Here is a 16,755-nt window from a genome sequence, read left to right as displayed (position 1 = left end):
ACAAGCCATTACCTCTAGATGTCGCGTCTACGGTACCGAAAAGTTTACGGTGACTGCAGACAGTTACGTCTTTTCATTGGCCCGGAGACTACGGTGACTGTAGATTCGGTAGACTCTGGCCCAATAGGAGCGCTGGCCCACTGTAGACTACCAATCGTCTTGCGTCACCAAAACAAGAACACGTGGCGGGACAGGGACTCAACCTGCAACTCAGCTATGTTTATGGAAAGTCGCATTTCTTTTATGTTTACGCTAAGTTATTGACTCTAAGACGCTGCTGGATTTAACTGAAGTTATACGCGGCTGAATAGCTTATTTAACTCTTTTACTATATGGATGCGGAAAGGCTGCGGAAAGGCTGCGCGTTAGCCAACATCCCATCCCCTTTTCAGTGGATACAATTGGTGATGGCAACATTTTTTTTATACCGTTACAAAAACAACAACAACAACAAAATAACCCATCGGCCCACCGGGCAAATGTCCAGTCCAGCTATGTACACAACTAATTTTCCAAAGCCCCTCACATTGCAGTCATAATCAAGTTCACTGATTGACTATACTGCAGTGCTGTTTTTGTGTATTCCTGTTTCATCGACTATAATAAAGTGCTCCGTGTTACAGTAACAGTGAGTGGTGGATTCATTTAATGAAAGCCTAAGTCGGTCTTTAGTCTGCTTTAGACTTACTGACCTTCTTTGAATCAGCATCACAATAGTCCTAAGGGCACTGACAAAACAATTATAAATAAATGAAATCTATAGAAAGAGAAACATGTTTGATATGTTTTTTAAGTTACACACAAATAGCATTCTCCGCTAACAAGCTCAGAAGACACAACTATATAGAAACACAGAACAGAACCAAAGAAGCAATGTGTACAATCGAGTGACAAAGACAAGTTTGTGAAGTATTTGTACAACACATGCCTGCAACAGCTTCAGTGTTTCCTGGAATTGATTCCGAAACACCAACAGAGCTATTATCTCTCTGTTATGTCAGTCAAATAATCAACTATTCAGTGACCCCTTTTAAAATACTTAGTCACAGGACAAAGATAATCTCTCATAGCAACTTTGTACTGATTGTACAACTCATTTCTCTTTGACAAGTGGACCCTAACATGGCAGCAAAGTGCAACAATGTCTCTCTGTGTAGGGGGTCAAGAGTTCAGGGTATGCCTTTAATTTCTTGCCTGTCTGTAAATGACACTGTAATGGTATGATTAATCCTTTAGATTTTACCAGTATAAAAGTGAAAGAATTACATTGTCTCATTGGTGCAACCTGAAAGACTCCCCTTACAGCTAGTCTTTGCATATTATAATAAGACAGAGAAAAGAAAGCAATTCATTCTCAATTTCTGTTAATTACAGGGTATTTTCCAACCTGTTTTGGTTCAAAAGAGCCAAAGGAAAATCCTCATCAATATTGACAAGTCCTATCGGCCATTATTCATTATGCATCACTTTGATGAGCACCAAATCTCCCACCTTGAGGTTTGCATGCTTATGTTGCCACTTGTTTCGGCTCTGCAGTGTCCCTAGGTACTCCTGTCTCCATCTGTTCCAAAATGTGTTTGCAAGGTATTGAACTTATGGCAGCCTCGCCTCTGTCAGTCTGCCCCAGGGCAGCTGTGGCTACAACTGTAGCTGCCTCCACCAGTGTGTGAATGCGAGAGTGAATGAATAGTGGTATTGTAAAGCGCTTTGGGTGCCTTGAAAAGCGCTATATAAATCCAATCCATTATTATTATTATTAACACCCGTCCCTGATGCATTACTCGCTGGTGATGGTATTGTACTATCAACTTGGCAACGTGGCTGTCACCTGGAATAATGAGAGGATGTTTCTCCTTGTAGTCGATGTTAGCGTGTTTCAGCCTTCTGCCTGTCCTCAAGTGTCCTTCATTATCACAGTGGGGACTGATTTTCTGTAAAGAGCTTTGTTTTGGTATGTCTTTACTATCTGGTCGTTAAGTCTGACGTCACTAGCTGTGTCTGGGCCTAAACTCCGCTGCAGGTCCATATATCAAACGATCACTATGGCATTACTGAGAGTTGAAAAACTGTCTAAAGTCTTTCATCTTTAATAAAATGATCAGCGTTCTGCTCTACCAGGTGTAACAATTGAGTTTAACATCCAGGCATCCATGAAAACGGAATTTATGACATTTAAAGGAGTTAGAAGTTAGCAGGAAGTTAGCTCGCTAGCTTCTATCTAAATACAATATAGCATGTCCTGACTGCGGGGTTTTGAAAACAAATTAAAACGTACAGCTCTGCTATCACTTCCAATATAAATGAAGACAGAAAACTAAATAGCAGTGATGTTTGTAGGGTTACTGAAGTTTGGCTAGCTGGTATATAATGATGTGCTACGTGACCGCTAGCGACACAGCTATGTTAGCATAATATAAACAAGCTAACTTTTTTTCCCACTCAATAAAAGTTAATGTGAGTGTTCTCAGTGGTCAGGAACAAATGTACAAACAATGGCAGGATGCTGTAAAAGGACCAAACTTCAGCCAGGAGAACAACTGAGATAATCCATCCACAATACGAGGTTAGTCATTCATATACTGCTGCATGGGCTGGGCTGTAGTTACATCCTAAGGTTTTAAAAACTGAGCTTAAATAAATGATTAGCGGTAATAAAAGCCGAGGGAGGTCAACAGTGATCACTGACTGTTTTAGGAGCTTTTTGAGATTAAATAGAATAAAATACAAAACATTAAACATGTTAACAACGCAAAAGCCATATTAAACGCCGACTACTTTAGGCCCGGAAGTAGGATTCGTCACATCATCACTTAACGACCAGATTGGCAATACAGGCAAGTTCCTCCTCAAACATTTCCTTCTGCACACTTTTGATCACAACAATCTCAGCTTTTGTCAGTTCCTCTACTGTGTGAGACTGTTTGCAATGATGCCATGAACTGCAAGAGAGGTCTTCATCTTTGTTTTTGAAGACCTTCACAATATGAATGAGCAAGCCAAGGGCCCTGAGGATTTTCTTCAAAGAGGAAAAACGTCTGAAACTTTGCGATCCTAGCTGAGACCCATCATTGCTCGTGTGAGAGACAAAGCTACGTATTTCATCATCCAACATGGGGTCCACGAGGTCATAGGTTTCAGTTTCTGTTGTAACACTGGCTTGTAACAAGAAAACAGGTCCTTTAAGCCAAGCACTGTCACCAAGCATGGAAGCAGGCACTGAGCATGTGCCTATGTCAGCAGTGTTAGAGCTCGTAGAAACATAGTGCCATTGTTTTGGTTCTGAAATCCTCCTGATTTGCTGCACCCTACTGCCAACATGTCCATAGAACCTCTTAGTCTGGTTACTTATATAGCCTAAAACCACACGGCTGTCTGTGTAGAATTCAACTGCATCAAGATTTAGGTCCAGTTCAGCTGTGATGGCTTCGGCAAGCTCTGCAGCTAACACAGCAGCTCCCAATTCCGGTCTTGGAATTCTATGAGCAGATTGTGGGGCCAATTTTGCTTTCCCCAGAACGAAGCCCACATGATGGTTCTGATCTTCAACATTGGTCTTTAGGAAGGCAACTGCTGCAATGACTTTAGTCAAAGTGTTTGAAAAGATGTGTAACTCTTTTCTGATTGCTCTTGACATCGTAGCAGAAGCATAGGTTCTCGGAATATGTACATTCTTGAGATCAACAAAAGATTCTTTCCACTTATTCCACTCAGCTTCCCTTTCTCCAGCCAGTAGAGTGTCCCAGTCTAGGGTCTCATTTGAAAGTTCTCTCAGTAGCATCTTTCCCTGCATTGTAACTGGCGAAGCAAATCCTATGGGATTGAAAAGACCATTTATTGTAGCTAAGGGACCTCTCTTTGTAAAGGGCTTCACTGTGTCGTAGTAACAGGTGCTGATGATTCCCACTGACAAGCGGCTGTGAGTAATGGATGCGTGAGTAGGTGAAGAGCCGAGAAGTTTAATCGCCTACGACGCAAACTGTGGTTTTAAACCTCTATAGATGAGGTTCAAGGTATAGGCTGTTTGTCTTCTAGTGTCCTTTTTTAAATTTTGTTGAAATGTATTTGATGTTTATTATAATTTATGTTTTAGTAGTGATTTCTGTGGAAGAAAAGGCCAAGACAAATCAGGTGTGCAGCAAATACAGTTGCCTACTCGAGGTATGTTAATGTAATATATCTGACATTAAAAAAAGGGAAAAAAAGTCTATTATGCATTATAATTTAACTTATATTGTATTCCCTCCTGTAGGGCAGGCTGCACATGCGAACTTGTCACTGTTTTTTTTCCTCCTTCTCTGTATGGTTGTGTTTTGTTGGTTTTAGCAGGTCACCGTTTTTAATTATTTTTGTTGTTTTATTTCGGGTTTTGTTTATTTTTATTGGGTTGGTGCAATACTAAGCGGGCAACGTGCAATCCCTGAGTGGGGCTCATACCTCGGGGGAATGAGGATTTTTTAGTGGTGCTCTGTGTGTGGATTTGCCGTGATTAAGGTTCAAATGGTTCAATGGTAACTTTATTGTCCCTGATGGGAAATTGATTCGCAGTATGTCAAAACAAACAACAAACATACAACCAACACATCACGTACACTCATTAAAAAAATACTATAATATAATATAAGCCTGATAAAACAACCTAGATATTCCATCGAAAAAAGTGCAATGTGCAATGGCAACAACACTTACAATTTAGTGTTGTTAATTAAGATAATAGCACTAGGTACAAATGACAATTTGTGTCGCTTTGTCTTCACTGCAGTCATTTTATAACGACGACCTGATGGAAGCAGTTGAAAATCGTTAAAGAGAGGATGATCTGAACACAACAGGACAGAAGTTGCCTTCCTCAGCACCTGCCTGTTATAAAAGTCCACAAGCTGGACCTGAGACCTCCCTGAAATCTTGCCCGCCACTTTAACCAGATTGTTAAGTCTGGTCTTATTATCTATGGACATACTACCGTACCAAGCAATGATACAGAAAGTTAAAACAGATTCAATAAAACTTTTATAAAAGAGAGTCATCATTTCAGATGAAACATTAAAACCTCTCAACCTCAAAAAGTACAATCTTTGTTGGGCCTTTTTCACTGTAGCAGCAAGATGTGACTCAAAGGACAGGGTCTTATCAAGAACAACCCCCAAGTACTTGTAACTATCCACCATTTCAATGGCTGCACCATTTACCACTGTAAGCGCAGGATGAGGGGATGACTTCCTGAAATCTATAACCACGTCCTTGGTTTTCAAGGTGTTAATCATTAAGAAGGACTGATCACACCATGAAACAAACTCCTCCACAACAGGCCCATGGGAATCCTCTTCACCATGAAGGAGGCTTACAATGACTGTGTCATCTGCGTATTTGATGAAATGCCTATTGGCCTGTGTGCTGCGACAGTCATTAGTGTACAAAATATACAAAAGAGGAGAGAGACAACAACCTTGTGGTGAGCCAGTGGAAGAGTTCAGCTGTTTGGAAAAACAGCCGTTTACTCTCACACACTGTGATCTATCAGTTAAGAAGTCTAAGATCCAACCAACGAGATTAAAATTAAGTTTAAATTGGTTAAGAAGCTTGTCCACTAAAAGATGTGGCTGGATAGTATTAAAAGCAGAAGAAAAATCAATAAATAAAAGCCGAGCATGAGCTTTGGCGCCATCAAGATGGCGATAAAGGAAGTTCAACAGAGTGACCACTGCATCATCAACACCTCTACAAGGCCTGTATGCAAATTGTAGTGGATCTATCAGCTTCTCTACTTGCTGCAGGATCTCCTTCCTGACAAGTTTTTCGAAGGACTTCATCACTAAAGATGTAAGAGCAACAGGCCTAAAATCATTTAATGATGTAGGTTTTGTGGTCTTAGCAACTGGAGAAATAATTGATTTTTTCCATACCTCTGGAACCTTCTGTTGCTGAAGAGATAAAAGAAAGATGTGATAAAAAATACCACATAATTGCTCAGCGCATGTTCTAAGCACCTGGCCACATATATTATCAGGACCTGGACTTTTATTAGTCTTACTCATTTTAAAAAGATTTCCCACCCTTCTTTCATCAAAGAACAAAACTGGGGGGCCTCTGGTGCTCTCTGTTAAGGAATCCAGTGTATTCCTTGGAATCTCGAATAAAATCTGTTCAGCTCATTGGCTAACTGAAAATCTGAACTAAAACCAGGGAGACTTATCTTATTACAGTCACTGAGACAGTGACCAGTCATGTGTTTCATGCCAGCCCAAGCCACCCTTAAGTTATTGCTACCCATCTCCGCCTCTACCTTATCCTTGTATTTTATTTTAGCTTTTTTAATTTCTGATCTAATCTCCTTCCTAATTTCTCTGACTTTCAAGGTATTCCCTTCAGTAAAAGCTTTATTCCTTTCGTAAATCAGCCTCGTAAGAACTTTAGAGGACCATGGTTTGTTATTAGGGAAAGAATTCACAACCTTTGAGGGAATAATCATGTCTCTACAAAAGGATATATATCCGCAGACAACGTCAGTGAGTTCATTAATGTCTCTACATGATTCGGTAAACACCGACCAGTCTGTACAGTCAAAGCAGCCCTGCAGGGCTAAAGAGGCATCATCACTCCAAACCTTTATGCGGTGTTTCCTCACTTTCTCTCTTCTCAGTACAGTCTTATAGACTGGCAGAAGATGCACTGTGTTGTGATCCGAGGATCCGAGGGCAGGGCCAGCCACAGATGTATATGCACCTTTTATGGAGCCATAACATAAATCCAGAGTCTTATTGAAGCGAGTGGGACAGTGCACATACTGATAAAAACTGCTCAGTGTTCTCTTCAAGTCGCAGCGATTAAAGTCCCCAAGAACAATATTAGGGGCTTCAGGAGAGAGAGATTGTAGAGAGTGGATAGCATTGGAGATGGTGTCAGTCGCATTCTTAGGATTCGCTTTGGGGTGGATGTAAACGACGGTGACGTTGATCTGTGGGAATTCCCTCGGCAGATAAAACGGCCTCAAAGACACAGAGAGGAGCTCAATGTCAGGCAGACACACTTGTCTATGAACGGTCACGTTTTTACACCATTTCTGATTTATATACAAACACACCCCTCCTCCTTGCGATTTCTGGGTAGCTCCGGGGTCTCGATCCAAACGTATGGGAACCCCGAAGCCATTTAGTTCCAGAGAACAATCAGGGTCAGAATCCTTGAGCCAAGTCTCTGTGAATGCCATTAGACATGCATCCCTGTAGTCACGTAAATGTGCAACATTCAAATGCAGATCATCTAATTTACTCCTCAGAGACTGCACATTAGCCAGAATTATTGATGGTAAAGGAATACGGTTGTACCGTATTTGCTTCCGCAATCGCTGACGTAGGCCTCCCTTCTTACCCCGCTTCCTTGCTTTGACTCTGTTAAAAATAAAAGTGCCCCTGTGGTTACTGGATAATCCAGAGCTGGAAAACACTGGAGGGTGAAAAGAGTCCAAAGACGGGCCTGTCCACCGAAGATCCAGAAGAAACTCCCGTGAGTATGTAATTGTGTGGGAGTAGCACTGACTCCAAACAACCGTCAGGATTGCCAATAAAACCAAGCGAAATAAAAAACCCATCTTCAACAAAGAAGTTCCACAAAGCACAAGCCGATGCTGTAGGATTTCCTCAGGCAAAAAAAAAGAAAGAAAAATAGGATAAAATAAAGGAATAAAAAATAAGTTAAGACACTGACACTGACAGACAGAGACAACCTGCTGGTCGCCGCAAGAGCAGCGCCCGCCACTAGCATAGCAGAGTAGGTTTATTAAGAGTGCTTTTGTATTACCACCGTCTATTGCCTGAACTAGCACTTAGTGCATGCTATAAGTGTTCGGTTGGGCCTTTTTATGTTTGAGGTGGATTTGTCTCTTTTAGAGTGACGAGCACCTGGGACCGCCAAGGAGGAACAAACCCTCAGGCGATAGCTTCGTTGCTGGCAAGGTTGCACCGCTACTATTTTTTTTGTTGTAGCGATGTTTTAGGGTTTTTTTCTCTTTCTCAAAACTTTGGTGTCTTGTCATATTAATCAATTGTTGAACATCTTTTACTGATATTGACCCTCTTGTCCTGTTTATTCTGGATTCGATCCTGTGAGAGTTTTTTTTGGTCTGAAAGTTCGTACTAGTCATAAGAGAGGCCCACAGTGGTTACTTGGTGGCTTATACCACGCTACACATGCAAACGTACACCTATCTGGAATAACCCTGACATATTACAAAACAATAATATGATTAATTTCCCAGAATGGAGTTGTAAAGGAATTAAATACTTAGAACATATATTAGAGGGAACAGAATTTATTCCATTTGACAGACTAGTTGCACAATATGGGATCAACAAGAAAAGATTTTTAGAATATCAACAAATTAAATCCATAGTACAAAAGAAATTTAACCTCAGTCAAGTTGAATTACAAACACCACCAAGTGCGGCACATTTCCTTACTCTTAAATCCCCCAAATTATTATCTAAAATATACAGAACACTTTCTAAATTAGATGAATCAATATCCCTTCCTATTGCAAAGTGGGAAGCAGATCTATCAGTCAGTTTAGACCAAAACTTCTGGTCTCAGGTATGCTTAAAAACCTTTAAATTGATTAAAAATCCCAGTCTGCAATTAATACAATACAAAATACTACATAGAGTGCACTATACAGGTCATCGGATGTTCAAGATGGGCTTTACGTCTACCAACAACTGCTCACACTGCCAAACCAATTCACCGGACAATTATATCCACGCTCTTTGGTTCTGTCCACCAGTTCAGAAGTTTTCGCGCGAGATATGTGAAGACTTATCGAAGTGTCTGAAATGTAACATTCCAACTTCCCCCTTAGTGTGTCTACTGGGCAGCTTAGATAATGTCACTTCAGAAAACAATATAGCCCATATGGTTTTCACTGCCCTATGCATAGCCAAGAAAACTGTCCTCATGAACTGGAAAAATAAAAATAATCTTAATTCTAACCAATATAGAAATTATCTATTAGATTAGATTAGTCTTGATACAGCCTCTGCCACCACATCAGATCAATTGTTCTGGGCTCCTTTGATCAGCTCCATCACCTAGTGGGGGTGGGGGGGTCATAGTTTGGTCCCGCCTTCACTGTTGTGATTGGTGTGGGGGTAGGGACAGGCTTAGGGCGTCGGGGGGTTCCCCGGAGGCATATTCCTTGGGGGGCTCAACCCAGGGTAGCGGTCATGTCCGGTTGGGGGCTCTTTTGGCTCTCGGGTGACTGTTTCCTCGTGGCTGCGTGCAGCGGGGCTAGGGGAGGGTCTGTGCTGACGGACGTGGGTTACTGACCTGGTAGCCTGTCTGCCCCTGGGTGGGTCCGGGATGGGCGTGAGGTTCTGGGGGCGCTCCGTCTCTGGGCTGGGGCCCTGGCCGGGCCTCAGGGCCTTGGGTCCTGGTTTGTGTGTTGCTGGGGTTGTGGGCGGGTGGGTGCATGGGGGCCCATCCCTGGCGCAGGGTGCCGCCGGTGCGTCGAGCCACCTGGGGGGGCTCTTCAACTGGTGGGGGAGATTGTCACACCTAGCAGGAGCTTTCCTCTCCCCAGGAACTCTCTGCAGGAGGGGGAGATACAGGAGAGGTGGAGGAAGATCTCAGCCTGGGTGTCTATTGTCTCATGTAGTCTGGAAGATGAGTGGATGGTGGGGTGGGTGCAGTTTTCTCTGTGGTGGGGTTGGGTGGACTGTCCCGGGCTCTGTGGGGCCGGGGGGCGCTGCTGCGCTGGACCTGGATGGGCTGGATGGGCTGGATGGGCCTGGGCCCCCTTTCCCTGGCGGGTCGCGGAGTATGGGAGTGCCTACTGGGGTCAGCGGGGGAGCTGGCCCCAGGGAGGGGTCACCTGCCCCTCCCTTCCTTCCCTCCCCATCTCCAGCTGCCTCCCTCCTCCCGCTCCACCACAACCACCCACACATGCAGGGCCTTGGAGTAGGGGTATGTCACCAGGATGCAGAGGAGGCTACCCCCCCCTCTGTCCCCTTCTGGCTGCCTCTGCCTCAATTTTATCCCACAACTTAGACATTCACATTACTCACACTCTCATTACACATACATATAGGATCTTGGGGGTGGGCACGATACACGGAGTCCAAATTACCATCAGGGTGTACACCTCACCCCTGGCGTCGTTGCCCACCTCTCAATTTTGAATACACGTAGACATTGAGGGCTAGCAGGAGGGACTATGCGCTTACCTGCTGCTCTCTGGCAGGTAGCTCCATGCCCTCCTGGGTTTTAAATGCACCTTAGAACACACATGCATCAACACTACAATGAGCGGGTGGAGGGAGGTTTGGAGTCTTCTCTCACCCCCGTTCTCTGCGGCCTGCTGGAGCGGGGGGGCTAGGAGGAGTTGGCCGTCCGACTGCGGTCTGGGGTGTGGGGCCTCCCTGCTGCTGCGGAGTCGGGGCGGTCTGCCTCTCCCCACCGCAGGGAAAAGGGTAACACCTCCTGGGTCTGGGTGCAGTTCCCCCCTCCAGGGGCAAGGGTACCTAGACCCGGTTCGTAGAGTACGCTTGGGGAGTGTGATCGTGTGTACAGCGTCTCTTTATGTCTGTCTCCACGTTGGTTGAGTGTGGAGTAAATGCATATGAGAGCATGAGGGTGGGAATGGATGTTTGTGTCTGTGTGTGCCTGTATGTCTGTGTCTATATGTCAGGTTGGGTGTCAGGCGCCACCTCTCTGGGGACATCTCAGGCCCTCCAAGGTTTGGAGGCCTATCTCCACCCACCACCACTTCCCCTGCCAGTGGCGGACTCCCTCAGGTGTCGGTGCGTTGGTGGTTCTTTGTGTCTGGGGGTGGGCGTCCGGGTACACACCGGATCACTCCTTGGCGGCCGCTTATCAGGGCCTGGAGCCTGGGGAAGCTCGGGCCACTTCGGAGGTGGGGTGCCCCCGGCCTCTCGGCCTGGGGCTCGGTCACTCAGGCACAGCTGGCTGCCGGCGGAGCTCACGGGCGCGTCACTGCAACCCCCCCTGGCTTCTGCTCCGCGGCTGCTGAGTGAGCCCTCATCTGGGACTCTCCTCAGCTCTTACTGGGACAGTGGCGCGGCTGCCCCTCTGTTGGTCTTCCTTGGTCTCTTGTGTTCTGGGGGCCTCTGGATGTCTGGAGTTTTGATCTCCTCCATACCTGCTTCATGCCCTGAGGGACGGGGCTGTGGCTCCCCACACTCCCTAGCAGATCGTTACATGGAGAAACCTTTGGAATGCAAGCATGCTGATCCACACAGGTATGCACACAGGTGTACACACAGGTATTCACAGACGCGGACTACAGCTTTCTTGGCTGCTGCCTCAGGGCACATTGTGCGCTGTCTATCTTGTGTGCTGCACAATATCGTTTATTACTTAGTGTCTACTGATATTTACTGCTAGCTAGTTTATTGTGATGGTGCTGTTTTTTTTTATTATGTTGCTCTTTGTTGTTTGCTTTCTCTTCTGTTTTTTTTCTCCATACAGGTGACCCAGGTGTTTTTTGTTTTTTTTGTTGTTTGTTTTTTTTTTTTTTCTTTCTTCCCCCCCTTCTCACCGTCTCTTCTCCCCTTTGGTTTTCTTTCTCTCCCACTTCTTTCATTCTTTCTCCCTGTCCTATCCCCCAGTCATGTCTGTCCCGTTTGTAGCAACTGAAAATAAAATAAATTCATAATTATAATAAAGGTCAATCAAATGGACCAATATGGCAAGGTCATGATGATCCACTTGGTAAAATAAATCCGCTTGGCATCTTTCTTGGCCTGAAGACAACAATTCTGATGGCTAAAGATCCAAACGGGACACAAAAAAAAAAAAAAAAGGAAAATATTCTGTTTGGCAATTGCTTTGATTGATTTTTAAGCATGACAATGACCCAAACACACTTCCGCGGTAAATTGCAGTTAAAGCATTTCTGGATAAAAAAAAAGAGTCATGGATTGGCCTTCCCAGAGCATGGACCTGAAGTGGTGTGGGATCATGTTGAAGTCAACATCCAAAGTATCTAAAAGAAAGCTTGTCTAAGAGAGTTCAACCTGTGATGTAGAATAAAAGTGCTCATACCAAATGTTGACTTTCAAGCTTGCTAGAATAGTATAAATTGTTTTTGCTTAATATTCTAGATTTTTTCATACATATATATTTGCATGTTTCTGCGCCTATTTCACCTTTTCTTAACACAATACAAAGAAATGATGGGTGAGTAAAAACTTGGTTGCAAGTTCTACAAACATTTCTTCCATTTTGACGTATATTTGTAGCTTAAATTTATTTATTTTTTACCACCAATTTGTACAGTACTCTGTATTTCAAAACTCATACAAGCATGCATCAGCTCTATGTGCTACTATAGTTTTTCTTTTGATAATGTTCTAATGTTCTAACGATAACAATAATATTTATATTTATAACAAGGTGCAATAATAATTAATGTGCAATAATAACAGTGTGCAATACACATACACTTATTCTTCTTTTTTATACTAAGTTAATATACTGTGTTGTGTTGTTTGTTACGTTGTGATGTGTCATATCGTGTCGTGTTGTGTTATATGTAGTGCCGACGTAGGACAGTTTTTCCAATTTCATTGTACTACTGTACTATGTATGACTGTGCAATGACAATAAAGAGTTATCTTATCTTATCTTATCTTATCTTAATGACCGATGGACTTTAATTACTCACATTGCTGCAGTACTGTGTCCTACTCTGTTATTTCAGTACACAAGAGCTTTAATATGTTTTGGCACATTTTTCTTTTTCAACAACATTTGGACAGTTCAAACCGTGATAAAATGTACTTGTAAAAAATCCTCAAATGACTAAATAAATAATCAAAAGATGCATGTTTTTTTCCCCATTTGTCCTTTATTGTTTTCTAAAACTCAAATAAATGATACTTTCTTTAATACTACAATTCATAGAGCCAAAAAATAAGCTCACTGTAGAATGTAAACTAGATCAGGTGAAAATAAATAGTTGAGGGCAAAAGTATCATGATGGCCACAGTGAAAAAAACAAACAACTTTTTACACTTCTTTTCCAGCACAGTGTGTGGCTCTGAGTCTTTTTTTCTTTCTGAAGGCAAATTCATTTTTTACAACTCCTAAATGACATATTAAGATTTTTTTAAAATGCATCACAACAGCCCTATAAAAGCATGACAGTGAAAGGCAGTGAGTTTCCCTACACCAAAAACACAGTTACAATCAGAGATTGGTAAATTCTGTAGCAGATACTACTCTTTTCCCAAACTTCCCTGATTATGGAAATTCAAAAAGCAGTTGTGGTTACGTGAGATACAAAGAAAGACACAGCACTTGAGGCATAACACTCGTGATGTCCTCTGACAGTCCCCAAAACGGCACCTGCCCCCCTCTCCCTCTCCAAGCTGCTCCGGCCAGTGACCTGAACCGTCATATCGTGTGGCTGCGTCTGGCAGAGGACTCTCCTCCACCAGGATGGGACTGCGGGTTTCATTTGTTGTGTGAACCTCTGCTGCCGGCGGCTGGGGAGGAACTGAGTCTTGGGTATCCGAGCTACTAGAGAAGATCAAAGCCTTGGACACTTCCAATCTGAAAGCCATGAGAGTCAAAGGTGGCACGGATGCTCTGAAATCCTGTCGATACAGGAGCCAGGAGTTTACCAAAGCCAGATCCGTGAGGTACCAGAGCACTGCTTGGGGCCAGCAGCTTGGTGCAGAGGCCGTGAGGGGAATTGCATAAAGATTTTTCAGTTCTCTGTGGAGACGGGCCGACATCTGGGCTTTCTCAAAGTTTTCAATGAGAAAGGCCGCGCTCCTTTGGCCATTTCCCGCAGTAGAAAGTATGAAGCCACAATGGGATCTGCGCAGCATCAACTTCCCATCTGAGCTCACAAACTCATCACCGATCTGTCCTCGAGCCCCTCCCACCCTGCCTGCTCCATGAACCCCAGCAGCTAAAAGGCGTTCGAGCATCACAGGGGTGGACAGTTCCTGTTTGCAAAGGAACACCATACTACCTTTGGGGACCATTTTTTCTACAGCACCTTCTTTGTCTGAGAGATCCACCTTAAGATCGACATGTAAGAGTAAGCCGTCAAATCCAATTAAAGCAGTGCTGTAGAGAGACAGTTTGTTGTTGTGCACCTTCCCAGTGAGAGGAAGTGGATATTGGTCAACTGCATAATCGCCCTCTCGTCTTAATGACTGGCACCCTGCTTTGAAACGACACAATAATGGATGAACTTTCCACAGGGGATCAGCCTGTTTTGAACCATCTGAGCCATTTGCCTCGTCACCACATTGATCACTATCACAAGTTCCTTTGTGGGGATTAGCGTTGGCTGGATACTTTGAAGAAGTCAGCTTCAGCGTGCGAGACAGCTCGAGGAAACGGGACAACGGGATGGCTTCAGCAATCAACGGCACCTTAGTCAAGTCTTCCCAGTAGAGCTTTGCACTGGGAAACTAAGAAAGTAACAATAGAAAAAAAAATAAAATTAGGTTTTAGCATCTAACCAAAAATGAGGTAATAATTTCAGTAATCAGACAGGCAGAAATACAAACCTTCAAAGTTCCCATTGCGATGTGGATCCCAACAAAGCGTGCAACTTCCCTGGCCGTGACAGCGTCAGGCATGTTGGACAGTTTATTTGTACAGTTGGCAAGTTCTACCCAGGTATCCCAACCAAAGTACTTAGAGAAGTAATCAATGGGCTCTCTGGTTCTGTTGCCATCTCTTGGTGCATTAGACGGGATCACGGATGTTGGCAAACTAAGGGGGGAATAAAGTCAAAAGAACATCAAGAGCAAATCTTACGTGTATTTAACAGAGGAACAACAGCAATAATAGAAAAAAGGGTATTTAGAGTTATTTCTATGTATGATAGTTTTGTAGACTCAAAGAAAGTCTTACTGTACCTTTGCGATGTGTGATCTGACTGTTGTGCGCTGATGGCCGAGTTCTTGGAGAAATAGGCCATTACTTCTGCTTCTGAATCAAGCTGAGGATCTGACAATTCAAAGCCACCCATAGCCTCTTCATCGGGACTTTGAAGGAGAAACTCATGAAGATCTGGTAGGTGCTGCCACTCAGAGTCTGACACAGCTAAAGGACAGATTTATTAAGTTTTATTGACATCATCAATAAACAGCTTAAGAAAGTCTCTTAAATATAAATACTAATCATTCCACAAAAGGGAACAAACCTTGTTGCTCGATGACCTCAGGATCTGAGAAAAGACCTTCGACTCTTGTTTCCTGATAGTCTGGTACAGAATTGATCGATTCACCTGTTTAAACAGACTCAAAATTAATATATAAGCCTTTAAGTAGTATTTGGAGAATACCAAATATAAAAATCAATAAGAAAGTCAAGTCTCTTCCATTTGTATAACTGAAAAATACTGGCGATCGTCAGTGCAACCCCTCAACCTGCTAGTAGACACACCTATGTCATCAATTTGAAAATCTTATGTGGTCCTTGTCATCATAATCACAAAACTTTCAGAACTTACTCTGACCTTGGTCACTGAGATTTTAACTCATCCACAATTTTTAGTAGATGCACCTATGCTATCAATTTGAAAATCCTAGATGACTTCCTTCTTGAGTTATTGCACTCGTAAGATTTTCAAAAATCTTGATCTCTGATATTGACATTGAGGTCACTGAGACTAAAATATCCTGAGAGTTTTAGTAGCTGCACTGACAGTAATAATTTGAAAATCCTCATCCCTACATTCTCAAGTTACTGCATTGACCAGATTTTCAGAAAACCTGACCTCTGAACTTTAGGCCAAGGTCACCAAGATCCAAACTCATCCAAGGTTTTTAGCAAATAAACCTGTGGTATCACTTTGAAGCTACTATGCAATTATCGCATTCACAGACTTAGGGGTCAACGCTGCCCACCCGCCCATCCAGCAGGGTGATGACAATACCCCATCAGCCTTTTACGACTGAGGATTAAAAATGGTGGATTTCAAAGTAAGTGGAGGTCGAGTGAGTTACTTACGTATATCACAATCAGCTGTTTGACTTTCTGTCTGATTTGCATCGTGGGATCCCTCTGGGTTTCTGCTGGTCCCAGCAGATTCTACTAGGACCTCTCTCTCCTCCTCCTTTATTGGATAGAAAATACACTGGCTGGTGTTGAACTCTGGTAAGATGCAACAGTCCGTTGTCCTCTCCCCAACCTCTACTGCTAAAATACAAATCAAAGAACATGATTTAACATGGCACAGTGGTTTTCCAAGAGTTATACTCATTAGCCAGAAGGTGATTAGCCATGAGTGGAATCAGAGGTGACAACAGCTAAACTTTGGTTTATCCAATAATCAGAAATCCTGTTACTCTCAAAAAAGTAACATTTGATTTAAAAAAAGAAAAAAGAAAAAGAAATCAAGAGATACTGTGCCAGGTGGTATGCAGACTGCAGAAATCAATAGTTTTATAATTACATATTGGTTGAGAAACCTTAATACTTACTTGGGATGACTGTATTTTCACTAAGTGCCTCTACATTCCAGCGGATGTGTCTGCTGCCATTTGTGGCTGGAACATCATTCACTATGAGGCTGCTTTCCTCTTTCACCAGAACAGTCCTTATATCACGATGATGCAGCGGCTGCACGCTTGCAGTCTGTCTATTTTGACTAGTGGATGCAGTCAGTGATTGATTCGAACTGTTCTCTTCAACCTTGATCTCATCACTTCCAAGAACTTGTACCTCATTTTCAGTGATGTAGCCCAAACCCTGTAATGAAAACAAGTCTTAAGTATG

General features: G+C 43.2%; 1 protein-coding gene and 1 long non-coding RNA gene across 8 annotated transcripts in view; one reads left to right on the top strand and one right to left on the bottom strand.

Moving 5' to 3' along the window:
- Positions 1 to 16,755, bottom strand: part of znf576.1 (zinc finger protein 576, tandem duplicate 1) — a 32,612-nt gene that overhangs the window by 9,321 nt on the left and 6,536 nt on the right. For 2 of the 7 annotated variants that reach the window (XM_026184555.1, XM_026184556.1), the window contains exons 5-10: positions 16,461 to 16,728; positions 15,988 to 16,176; positions 15,179 to 15,262; positions 14,892 to 15,078; positions 14,538 to 14,745; positions 12,850 to 14,438 (exon numbers count right to left, since the gene is read on the bottom strand). The exons of 2 other annotated variants lie outside the window; for them this stretch is intronic. In XM_026184555.1, coding sequence (XP_026040340.1) covers positions 13,227 to 14,438; positions 14,538 to 14,745; positions 14,892 to 15,078; positions 15,179 to 15,262; positions 15,988 to 16,176; positions 16,461 to 16,728 — 2,148 coding nt within the window. In that variant the 3' untranslated portion in view covers positions 12,850 to 13,226. Of the gene's footprint in view, positions 1 to 12,849; positions 14,439 to 14,537; positions 14,746 to 14,891; positions 15,079 to 15,178; positions 15,263 to 15,987; positions 16,177 to 16,460; positions 16,729 to 16,755 lie in introns of those variants that run through there. 3 more of the 7 variants (XM_026184559.1, XM_026184561.1, XM_026184557.1) reach the window with 2 other exon arrangements.
- Positions 3,914 to 4,317, top strand: LOC113031973 (uncharacterized). The gene is made up of 3 exons (XR_003273834.1): positions 3,914 to 4,010; positions 4,091 to 4,158; positions 4,250 to 4,317. It is a non-coding gene; the product is annotated as an uncharacterized LOC113031973 (long non-coding RNA).

Source organism: Astatotilapia calliptera, chromosome 11, assembly GCF_900246225.1.
Source record: "Astatotilapia calliptera chromosome 11, fAstCal1.2, whole genome shotgun sequence".
Lineage (NCBI taxonomy): Eukaryota > Metazoa > Chordata > Actinopteri > Cichliformes > Cichlidae > Astatotilapia > Astatotilapia calliptera.
This window is presented reverse-complemented; position numbering and strand designations above follow the sequence as displayed.